General features: G+C 40.8%; 1 protein-coding gene across 1 annotated transcript in view; it reads left to right on the plus strand.

Moving 5' to 3' along the window:
• The window catches only part of cacna1ia (calcium voltage-gated channel subunit alpha1 Ia), a 295,143-nt gene that overhangs the window by 173,795 nt on the left and 108,174 nt on the right, over positions 1-13,174 (plus strand). Inside the window, 2 exon segments of the mRNA XM_036589758.1 lie at positions 4,256-4,415; positions 12,823-13,165. Of these exon segments, the coding sequence (XP_036445651.1) occupies positions 4,256-4,415; positions 12,823-13,165 (503 nt within the window).

Below are 13,174 nucleotides of genomic sequence, written 5' to 3' on the forward strand. Positions count from 1 at the left end.
TCTGTTTCTCTGCATACTTTGTTAGCCCCCTTTTACCCTGTTCTTCAGTGGTCAGGACCACCATGGACCCTCACAGAGCAGGTACTATTTGGGTGGTGGATCATTCTCAGCACTGCGGTAACACTGACGTGGTGGTGGTGTGTTAGTGTGTGTTGTGCTGGTCTGAGTGGATCAGACACAGCAGTGCTGCTGGAGTTTTTAAACACCTCAGTGTCGCTGCTGGACTGAGAACTGTCCACCAACCAAAAATATGCAGCCAACAGCGTCCTGTGGGCAGCGTCCTGTGTCCACTGATGAAGGACTAGAGGATGACCAACACAAACTGTGCAGCAGCAGATGAGCTATCGTCTCTGACTTTACATCTACAAGGTGGACTGACATGGTAGGAGTGTCTAAAAGAGTGGACAGTGAGTGGACACAGTGTTTAAAAACACCAGCAGCACTGCTGTGTCTGATCCACTCAGACCAGCACAACACACACCAACACACTAACACACCACCACCACGTCAGTGTTACTGCAGTGCTGAGAATGATCCACCACCCAAATAGTACCTGCTCTATGAGGGTTCATGGGGGTCCTGACCACTGAAGAACAGGGTAAAAGGGGGCTAACAAAGTATGCAGAGAAACAGATGGACTACAGTCTGTAACTGTAGAACTACAAAGTACTCTTATATGGTCAGTGGAGCTGATAAAATGGACGATGAGCATAGAAACAAGGAGGTGGTCATAATGTAATGCCTGATCTGTATATATCCAAAGGCATCAAGATAACACTTGTATTGAGTGTAATATGGATACACTGACCAGTGGAATGGGACGGTCTGGAGCAGCCACACCTGAGACTATCATGTGTCATGGGGTCATCATGCCCAATGCCAAGCGTGGGTTAGAGGGGTATAAATCCCCCCAGCACTGGGCTGTGGATCAGTGGAACTGCGTTCTCTGGAATGATAAGCTCCATCCAATAACTTTGGAATGAGCTGGAGTGATCCAGAACTGACCATCCAACATCAGCACCTGACCTCACTAATGCTCAATCAAATCCTCACATCTACTGTAAAGCCTTCCCAGAAGAGTAGAGGCTGTTACTGCAGCAGAAGAGGACAAAGTGCCCCCTTAATGACACCATATATGTCTGATTGACCACATTTGGGGTAAGAAGAGATTGAATTTTTTTGAAGTAACTTAAACCCCCGTTAAGTGGACCGTCCTCTCATTAGGATGATTTTCATCTGCATCTTCCAGTAACTTTATCACTTTCCGTTCTCCTTCTTTACTGCCACTCACCCCACTCTCTCTGCTCTCCTCTTCCTTTTTCTTCTCTTCTTTCCCTCCTTCTCTCTTGTCTTCCTCCCCCTGTGGCAGTGCTTCTCTCCCCTCTTCTCTCTCCTCTCCTCTTCTCTCTCTCTGTCGTCCAATTATGCCACACACTGTTCTCCTTTAATGAGCAGCCTGCAGTGCGGCACTGCATTTCAATCAACCACAACACACGCCACACACTCCTAACACCAGCGACGCGGGAAGGTGTTTAAAGTTGGGGGTGCTGGGATTTTAAGCAGCACATGTGTGACGTCATGCTAAATGTTTTTCTTTTTTCATTTGAATTGTTTGGAGTGAGATGAGAAGATATAGCTGTACATTTTAACATTCCAGTCAAGTGATCTATTGATTTTCTGAGTGAAAATAAGTTTACACATCCTCTACAAACTTTTTTCCTGCAAGTTTTAGGGCACAAGTTCTATGTTTGTGCTGAGTTTAACATATTGGAAAAAAAGTAAAACATAAAAAATGAAATTATTAAAAATGAACACCATTTATTCCATCTATAGAATATAAAATATTAAACTTTTTTTATTATTATTAGCAGCAGTTTACATTAATTCATTAGAATAGTTCATATTAAAGTAATAAGCCATCAGAGGCTGTAACTTACTGTGATTTTATCACAAGAAGGGTGTTCTTAGTTATGATACAAAGTTTTTTATGAAGTGGCGGCCAACATAAAATATGATAAAATACACACTTTTTCAAGTTAATATCAATAATAATCAACATAAACAAATATTCCGCCAAGAGGAGAATGTGCAGTCGCCCATTGCTGTAAACTGCAGTCACTTCATGAATGTTTTAAACTTTTTGTCGTATTACAATGAACATATGATAACACGGCACTGTTTAAAGCAAAAACTTTGCTTTATAGGCACTTTTTGGTCACTAAATTACCGCTGCAAGTCTAATTTTGCACCAATCCAGCGGCGCCCTCTTCTCACACTGGGGCTGAATCTCAAACGGCTCCCTGCTCCCTACATAGTGCACTACGTAGGAGTTTGAATACTGGATCCTGCAGCCCAACAGAGCAAAACACAGCTAAGAAACAGTCATTTAGGATTCAGACACATCCACACTGGATACATGATGCACTGTTTGGCTGTAGAGGCTAGAATTTCTAAACTTTCATAGCTAGAACACTATTTAGGGAGTACGGAACCGTTCGGGATTCAGTCTGGTTTTGACGCTACTTCTGACTGAAACACGGACATTTGAAGCTTGTAAGTCATTCAAGTGATATTTTTAATGATGGAGTTGTTTAGGCTGTTGGCGCTTTTAGCCTGTTAGCTAGCTGACCAGCCTAGTTCTAGGTAAGAAAATAACTTGCCAGACTCCAGTTAAGGATTTTTTTTTTGTGCTGTGGCGCAGTAATGCACAATTCAGTTGTTGTGAAGCGGTCATAGGAGTGCGCATATCATAGATTTTACAATGGCTTCAAACGTGGCTCAGCCAATCAGATTTTAGGACCGGAATTAGCCATTTTATAAAGGGTAATAACAATGGGGGAGTAGGGATGTAGTTTGGTCATAGCTATTGTGTTTAGTGTTACATATTGCTGTTGAAAAAAGTGACATTCCATGCCTTATTGCGATGTCGGCATGCAGCCATGTAAACGTTGCCATGGTGATAACACGGGCTGAAAATTGGTGATGATCAAAGAAGTGCTTTGGTGGTCACTTTTACTTGTTTAAGGTGGAAAAACGGAGTGTAGATGCACAAACTCAGAGCCTTTGGGTTCAACCTGTGTTATAGATGAACCTGCAAGGGAAAGCGCAAAGCAAATTATACTTCAGTAGTCAGAAACCTGGGGGGAAGGGGGGCTGCCCCCCCCCCCAGACCTCCCTGTGGCTACACAGGTGCCATACACACACCGAGCAATAATCATACACTGCATTTCTCCAATCAGTACAGACACACACCCTTCATTTAGTTCCAGCAGAGCTTCACTCACACACACACACACACATACACATACACACACACACACACGCACACACATACACACACACACACACATACACACACACACACACATACACACACATATCCCTGGGACACTGATCACAAGGGCTTCTCTTGTCTCGCAAGCTTAACTTCTCATTATCATCAGATAGTCTGGTGGGTTTCATCGCTCAACATGGCAAAGAACCACCTACTACTGAACCAACATGAAAATTAAAAAAAAAAAAAGGAAAATATTTGTAGAAAATATTAGAAAAAAAAACAGGCTGTGTTATGGCTGTTGTGCAGATTCCACAGCTCCTTATTAATGATGATAAGCAGAAGTCTGTCATCTGTCAACAATACATCACAAATAAATATTAAAAGCAAAACAAAACAAAAAATAAAACCACCTTTACGATAATACTAATTACTGTTTGCCTCTATGGGATTTCTAATGTTATGCTAGCACTGAGCTAATGCTGGAGCAACTTTTTGGGATATTCGTGATTAAAAGCAGACATTTGAAGTTTGTAAAAGACATTTTATATTAAGTTTGTAACAATTAAGTTTGTAACAAGTTTTCCATTCGTAACAACTAACAGAAACCTGATTGGATTCCTCTGTCAGTTACTAATTATGTTGGTAGCTAATCTAACATAGAAGGCCTTCAGTCCAGCTCCTGAAGTCCTAACCAAGGTGAGAGCTCAATTTGCTTTGTCTAGCTAGATACCACAGGGAAAAAATCTTGACTGATAAATTTCTGTTGGGTGTTTGAAGCTTTTAACTATTTATTTCCAACCAAAATCAACCCTCCAGTGAAATGAGACTGTAAATAGGATATAACTACCTGCAGATTTTAAATACAAGAATGTTTAAATGCAAAAATGATGATTCTATTTAAAATAAATGAATTACAGAGGTGTTTTGAAATCGTTAGGCTTCTCTGAAGATGCTCAAGGCTGCCCTGTGTTTGTGTAGGTATGCGGATCCTGGTGAACCTGCTCTTGGATACTCTGCCCATGCTGGGGAACGTTCTCCTGCTGTGCTTCTTCGTCTTCTTCATCTTCGGCATCATCGGCGTGCAGCTGTGGGCGGGGCTGCTGCGCAACCGCTGCTATCCTGAAGAAAACTTCACCCTGTGAGTACAGAGAGAGAGAGAAAGAGAGAGAGAGAGAGAGAGAGAGAGAGAGAAGTAAGAAAAAGTATTGTCATAATAAAAATTATATAACACAGGGAAACATTGCATCACTTAATAGCAATACGTCAGTGAAAAAGAATAATATACACACTTTTCCCTCCTTGTCTCAAGTGCAGTCAATCAGCCTAGACATGTTGGGTGTCAGACATTTACTCCTGTAAATTTGCACTGGAGCTATGAGGCTAATGTAGCTAACAAGTAATGTAAAAGCCTATACTCCACCAATTAGCATGATGTTAACTGCATGTCTAATCATCCCTTGTGTCAGATCCCATCAAAGTGTTGAGTAATCTCAAACAGACTTGCTTATGATGCACTACTAACTATACTAAATAAATAAATAAATAAATAAAAAAATGGCCAGAACTGTAAGCCTTAGTTTCTTAGCCTCTATGGGATTTCTAATATTATGTTAGCACTAAGCCAATGCTAACTATAAGCATCAACAAAGGTTTGTCATATAGCTTAAACCAGTAGCAGCAGCCGTCTTAAAACTTGAATTACAAACCCCGATTTTTCAAAATTTCTGCTTAATTTAATCACTTAGATGTCAACAAAGTCATTCAGATTTCATTTGAAATGCTTCATTGTAGTGAAACTTACAGACTACAAGGATTTCTTTACAGTGGCGGTGATAGGAAGCAGAGGTCGCCATGACTACAACACAAATCTAGCCATTTTATTTACTATCCAAAACCAACCAGTGAACCTACAGGAGTCTTCCGAGTGTTTAAGTGTAATGTTGATCATAGACACCTAGTGGTACATCTGAAAAAGTAAATATTTCTTTGCGGGCTATGTTGCTTTGCAAGACCATGCATATGACCCTCTATCATGATTGGATAAAAAGCCTAAAATATTTCGACAAAACTATTGTAAAACAGTTTCTCAGATATCAGGTGTTCATAATAAAAAAATATGTAATAACTTTGTGTGAGAGAGCTTTTAGAGGTGGACGTCTGGTTCCTATCACAACCACTGTGAACTATTATGAGTCGCTAAGATGATCTAGAATGGAGCGTTTCATACCAAACAACCCTGAATGACTCTGTTTACACTCTGTTTACATGTTATCAATTTAATTATGCTGAAATAAAAAATCACTCCCCACAGATTAAGGCCTCCACAATGCTAATTGGTGTCCATGAACATTACTTCTATTACTGTGTTAGCCTCATATCTTCACTGCAGAAGTAAAGAAGCAAACGTCAGACGTCAAACATGTCTTGGCTGATTGACTACACTTGGGTTAGGAGTTAAAACGGTGAATTTGATTTTGTACTGAAGTATTCCTTTAAGCCTGGCTTTGGTTTGGTAATAGAGCTCTTCCTATTGACCCTCTTCCATTCATCCATATACTTAGCGGCCCGACTATATCATTACCATAAAATGAGCTCCAACATTTGCCCATACATTAAACCATTTCTCCACTGCTTTCTCCGTTTGTCCTTCGCTTCGAGTCCCTCCGGTTTTGCTCTCCAGCTGCCATTTCAAATGCAAATGCAGTTCCTCCCAGTCGATGGCTGCAGTTGATTAAAAACTGTTTGGTGTCCGCATTCACGAGCCCGAGGTTACCGTGCCAACAGACGCCTGGCCGCCTCTGTCTGCGGAGAGATTGGTTTTGAAAGCTCTCATGGAGCGCGTGTGAACGGGTGTGCGTGTGACAGGGGTTAGATGAATTCTAATGTATGGAGAGGTGTTGTTTTGATTTTCTTTTCTTTCGCTATTTATCCACTTTTTCATAAAGCAGCCTGTTCTCCAAGCTCTCCCGCAAGAGAGTCAGTTATTCTTTGTCTTTTTTTTGTCATTTTCTCTCTCTCTCCTTTTCCAAAATAACTCATTCTTCCCTCTGTTTAAGGTTTTGTTCATTCGACGGCACGTCCTTATCGCGGGCTTTCTTTGTCGCGCACACACATACAGCTACTGTCAGTCACTCTGACAGGTCAATTATCTCTTACCGTGTGGTGTATTATTAAGAGCATAGTAGCATTTTGGCTCTTGGTGGGTGTTTGCCAGGTGTCACACTGGGTTTTGCCACACAGTGTTATGCTCCGCATGCTCTTACACGCCACACAGGTGCAATTATTATCGTCTCATCCAGCACTGATACAATCATTAGCTTTACGCGCCACACAGGTACATGCATGCTGTGCTGGCGTAATTGTCAGCATGTATTATTACTAAAAGCACAAAGATTAGCTTTACATGCTGCACTGCTACAATTATTTGCTTCACATCCAATGTAGAAACAATCAGCATTAGCATTACAACTTTACATGTTTAGCTTTAAACTTTGCACTGTTTTTTGTCTTTAATTATTACTAATTAAAGTTAATTAATTAAAGTTACTAGTTATTTGCGTCGCTCGCTGCACTGATTTTGTACAGCACACAAGTAAAATATCTGCTTTCGCAGTTTTACTGTATTAGTCTTTGCACTGGTACAGTTATTAGCTTTATATCCAGCGCTGATACAGTTATTAGCTTTATATTCAGCGCTGATACAGTTATTAGCTTTATATTCAGCGCTCGTACAGTTATTAGCTTTATATTCAGCGCTAGTACAGTTATTAGCCTTATATCCAGCACTGGTACAGTTATTAGCTTTATATTCAGCGCTGATACAGTTATTAACTTTATATTCAGTGCTGATACAGTTATTAGCTTTATATTCAGCGCTAGTACAGTTATTAGCCTTATATCCAGCACTGGTACAGTTATTAGCTTTATATTCAGTGCTGGTACAGTTATTAGCTTTATATTCAGCGCTGATACAGTTATTAACTTTATATTCTGTGCTGATACAGTTATTAGCTTTATATTCAGCACTGGTACAGTTATTAGCTTTAGCTTCTGTAGCTTTATATGCAGCCCCAGGATTTTAGCTTTAATAATTGTCCATGTATTAGATTTACATCCAACACTGGTACAATTGTTAGCTTTATATACAGCACTGGCTAACTGGTCATTAGCTTTAGCTTATATAGCTTTAAATGCTATCCTGGTATAATTTTTAGCTTCAATAATTGCTAATGATACAATTATTAGCATTAATAATTGCTAATGATACAGTTATCAGTTAAATATCTGCTTTACAGTTTTACTGTATTAGCATTGTGTGCCAGTCTTTGCACTAGTACAATTATTAGCTTGACATCCAGCACAGATTCAGTTGCTAGCTTTAGCTTCTGCACTAGTACAAGTTGTTTTACAATTTCTAGCTTTAATAATTGCTAATGGTATAGTTATAAGCTTTATATGCAATGCTGGTATAATTATTTGCTTTAGCTTCTGTAGCTTTATATGCAGCCCTAGTAAAAATTTTAGGTTTAATAATTGCTACTGGTACAATTATTAGCTCTAATCATTGCCGATGGTACATGGATTAGATTTACATCCAACACTTTTACAATTATTAGCTTCATATACAGCGCTGGCACAGTCATTAGCTTTAGCTTATGTAGCTTTATATGCTGTTGTAGTACAATTTGTAGCTCCAGTAATTACTAATGGTACAATTATTAGCATTAATAATCACTAATAGTACAGTTATTAGCTTTACATCCAGCACTGGTACCTTTATTAGCTTTAGATTCTGTAGCTTTATGCAACCCTGGTACAATTTTTAGCTTCAATAATTTCTAATGATACGATTTGTAGCTTTAGCTTAAATAGCTTTATATGCTGCCCTGGTACAATTTTTAGCTTTAATAATTTCTAATGGTACAGTTGTTAGATTTACATGCTGCACTGCTACAATTTTCTTTCTTTTTTTTTTTTTTACAACTAGCTTTCATCATTGTCAGTGGTACAATTATTAGCTTATTAATTAATCTCTAATTGTAACATTCTTAGCTTTAACACTGGCTTGCTTTACACTATACATAGTTTTTAGCTTTACATACAGCACAGATGTGATCATTTGCTTTACATCACTAATGGAGCCATTACAACCTTTAAATAATGATAGTTTTATATAGATAGAGTTTATATAATGCTGTAATATTAGCTTTACGAAAGGCTTTTGTTATAATCTCAAGGTCATCTGGACTCAGCGATTAGCCTTTAACCCTACATCGTACTGAAGTGGTCATAAGCCTGCATGGTATATTATGGGCATGTTCACTAGACAAGCTGGTACTAATAACTCATTATGTTACTGACTCTTTTTTATTTCACTTTCTGTCTGTATCCCTCATTCAAGTACCTTCTTTGTCTGTCTGTTCCTCTCTCCCTCTCTCTCCCCTCTCTCTCTCTCTCGCTCGGCTCTGTTTGTTTTTTCAGAACAGGTACTCCCGAGCGGAATCCGCACCTTTGTTCTTGCTTGTCTGCTGCTTGACTTTTTAATAAAGAGTGACATTTAGGAGTGAAATCTGAGAGAATGTGTTTGGAGTGCGCATTGGAATTTATTCATCTTCATAATAGTGTGATGCGTTGGTTTAGTTTTTCATATGGACCTCACTGTCATTCAGCCATTCGGTATTTGTTTAAGCCTCCTGGTATCTAACATCTGTAATCCTTGGGATCAATTTGACCCCAGAAATTTAAACCTCCAGGAAATATCAAAGTTCTGGTGGGAACTGTGTTTTCTCCCATGTGGTGTCAACTGCACTATATGGACAAAAGTATTGGGACACCTACACATCACACCCACAGGAGCTTTTATGACATTCCATTCTAAATTCATAGGCATTAATATGGAGTTGGTCCCTCTTTGCAGCTATAACAGCTTCCACTCCTCTGGGAAGCTTTCTACAAGATTTTAGAGAGTGTCTGTGGGAATTTCTGCCCATTCATCCAGAAAAGCATTTGAGAGGTCAAACCTCTGTTGTAGTTCATCCTAAAGGCTCTGTGAGGGCCATTTAAGTTTTTCCACACCAAACTCACCCAGTCAGGCCTTTATGGAGCTGCTTTGTGCACTGGGGCTCAGTCATGCTGGAACAGAAAAGGTTCTTCCCCAAAGTTAGAAGCATAGAATTGTCCAAAATGTCTTGTTCTGCTGAAGCATTGAGATTTCCCTTCACTGGAACTAAGGGTTCTAGACCAACCCCTGAAAAACAACCCCATATCATCATCCCTCCTAGGATAGACTAACATACACCAACCAGCCACTTCATTAATTACACCTACCTTGTTTCTACACTCATTGTCCACTTTATCAGCTCCACTGACCATAAAGGAGCACTTTGTAGTTCTACAGTTACAGACATCTATTTCTCTGCATGCTTTGTTACCCTGTTCTTCAATGGTCAGGACCCCCACTGGACCACCAGAGAGCAGGTACTATTTGGGTGGTGGGTCGTTCTCAGCACTGACGTGGTGGTGTGTTAGTGTGTGTTGCGCTGGTACGAGTGGATCAGAAACAGCAGTGCTGCTGGAGTTTTTAAACACCTCAGTGTTGCTGCTGGCCTGAGAACCAAAACCATGCAGCCAACAGCGTCCTGTGGGCAGCGTCCTGTGTCCACTGATGAAAGACTAGAGGATGACCAATACAAACTGTGCAGCAGCAGATGAGCTATCGTCTCTGACTTTACATCTACAAGGTGGGCCAACAAGGTAGGAGTGTCTAAAAGAGTGGACGGTGACTGCTGTGTCTGATCCACTCATACCAGCGCAACACACACTAACACGCCACAACCACGTTAGTGCTGAGAATGACCCACCACCCAAATAATACCTCAGTGATGGTCCTGTGGGGGTCCTGACCTCTGAAGAACAAGGTAACAAAGTATGTAGAGAAACAGATGGACTACAGTCTGTAGAACTACAAAGTGCTCCTATATGGTCAGTGGAGCTGATTAGCCGGTCATTGTAGCTGCATTATGACCATTAAGGTATTTTGTTTTCTTACTGCAGTTGTAGAGTAACAGTGAGAACCACATGCAGCCTCACTGGGTGAGTTTGTATTCAGTCAGTTGAAGCAGCTGAGGGTTATCTGGGTTTATCTAAATGAACAGCCCCTCTATTGCAGTCTGATCAGCTATCGATCTGTTTGGGCTTTAAAAGCCTCCTTAAGGTCGAAGAAGAAGCTTCCTTCATTTACCCTAAAGTGGTGAGATTGGGGACTGGGGACGAGCGCGCTACGTGTGCAGGGAGAGAGAGAGTTTTGGGTGGGAGTGGTTGTGTTTCACAGATAACCCATATAGGCCACTGCAGGCTCACACTCAGGCATTTTGAGGGGCTCATGGGAAAAACGGCAGAATAAATGCAAATTAAAGTTAATGATTAGTTCTAGATGACTCCAATTCATCCCCAAGGTATGGGGAGGAGCTGAATCACTCCAGAGAACGCAGTTCCACTGCTCCACAGCCCAATGCTCCCCTCTAGCTGATGCTTGTCATTAGGCATGGTGGCCTCAGGCTCATGTGCGGCTGCTCAAGAGCATCGGGTCAGTGCTTTTCTATAGAGACTAAACAAGCTGTTTGAGTACAACTGGGAACGTGTGTCGGCAAGAGTGCATCTCAAAGTGGCTGAGTTCACTGATTAAAAGGCCTGTGCTAATACTTTGGAGATCTAGTGTATCTGATGGCTGTGAATCTTGGACTTGCAGCAGAGCTTCACAGAGCTTTTCACAATAACAGAAACTTGGTTAAGGGAGTTAATATTAGCCTTAACTGCTGAGATTGTTTGGCTGTGTTTGAAAATATATATGAAAACACATATTAAAGCAATAAGCCACAAGAGGCCATACATTACTGTGATTTTATCACGGGAAGGATGTGCTTAGGCACGATGTGAAGAAGAAAACCCCCTTCCCTGTGATAAAGACGCACTAACGCACAGCCTCAAGTGGCTTATTGCTTTTATAAAACGGCAGCCAACATAAAATGTGATCAAATACACAATTTTTCAGAAAATACTTTTTATTATTAATAATAAACAACATAAACAAGTGTTCCACCAAGAAATGTAGTTCCTTTACAGTATGGTATTGTTGCTAAGCAACCATGGGCCGCTGAATGAGGAGAACATTTGGTCGCTCATTGTTGTGTACTGCGGTCATTTCATAAATTTTTCAATTTTTGTCGCATTACAATGAACATATGATAGCACAGCACCGTTTAACACAAAACTTTCATTTTATAAGTACTTTTTGGTCACCAAATTACCACCGTGAGTCTTATTTAGCACCAATCCAGCGGCCCTTCTTCTCATGCTGAATCTCAAACAGCTCCCTGCTCCCTACATAGTGCACTACTGAGGAATTTAAATACTGGATCCTGCAGCCCAACAGAGCAAAATAGAGCTATGAAATATCATTTGGGACTCAGACACATAAATGATAAATGATGCACTGTTTGGCTGTAGAGGCTAGAATGTCTAAACGTCCATAGTTAGCACACTATTTAGGGAGTACAGAGCCATTTGGGATTCAGCCTGTTAATCACACCATAAATACTTTAAGTCAAGCCTGTGATATAAATGATGGAGTTCTTTAGGCTGTTGGCTATCTTTTAGCCTGTTAGCTAGCTGACCAACCTAATTGTGTGTGTGTGTGATGGAAAAGGCTGCGATTGAGGGCTGAGCTGCCCCATTGGGTCACTTTCAGACAAATGCTCTATACACACACACACACACACACACACACACACCAAAGAGATTCTAGAGGTTCCATGTGTTATAATTTATTAGCACGTAATAATCACTGAATCAATGATTTGACTCTCGAGACAGAATTACAAGGTGAGTAACAGTGTAGAACAGAAACTGGACAGCAGGAGTACAAAGAAAAAAATCATTACCACGGTAACACTTTATAATAACAGCTGCTAAATGTCAAAACCCCGTCGAGAACACCTCTACTATAATGCTAATTTCTGCTAATACCCCTGTGGGCTTCTATTAGTATGTTAGCGCTAGTAGTGCTAAGAGTGATTTACGTGGATTTTTTGGCCTCTACTAGATTAAACACAGAGACTTGAAGCTTCTAAAAAACATTTCATGTTTTATTTAAAGCTGGTGACTCCCACCTGTATTTACAGCCAGTGACATATCTAGAACTTCCAGAAGGCCTAGAGTGAGGTTGTCTCTCACAAAATTGTTCCCTCATGGTTGATTCATCTGTCAGTTATTTTTAGTGGTTATTCTAACATGTTAGGCCTTCTGTCCAGCTCCTGAAGCCCTAGCCAATGGGAGAGCTCACTTTGCTAGCCACCCAAACACCACAGAGGATATATTTTGATTGAATAATTTTCCGTTGGGTGTTTAACCCTTTTGTTTCCAATCAAAACTTAACAATGAAATGAGTATTTCTACATAACTTCCAGTACAGGATGGGCTACATTTGGGCAAAGGGGGTAAATTGTTTAATTTTTTGCCAAACTTTGCTTTATTTCCTTCCCTCTCAGACCCTCAGGCATTACTCTGCCCGCTCCATACTACCAGCCGGAGGAGGAGGACGAGCGGCCCTTTATCTGCTCACTGGCGCAGGATAACGGTATCGTGTCATGCTCGGACGTGCCGACACGGCGGGAGGGAGGCAGAGAGTGCTGTTTGGATAAGGAAGACGTCCTGCACCGGCACGCCCTCGGGCTGAGCGCTGAGCCACTGGTCAATGGCAGCGCCTCTGCCATGGGCCTCTGCGTCAACTGGAACCAGTACTACACCCGCTGCTTAACTGGCAACAGCAACCCACACAAAGGCGCCATCAACTTCGACAACATCGGCTATGCTTGGATAGTCATATTTCAGGTACATGCT

This window comes from Colossoma macropomum, unplaced genomic scaffold (genome assembly GCF_904425465.1).
Source record: "Colossoma macropomum unplaced genomic scaffold, Colossoma_macropomum, whole genome shotgun sequence".
In the NCBI taxonomy this organism is placed as follows: domain Eukaryota; kingdom Metazoa; phylum Chordata; class Actinopteri; order Characiformes; family Serrasalmidae; genus Colossoma; species Colossoma macropomum.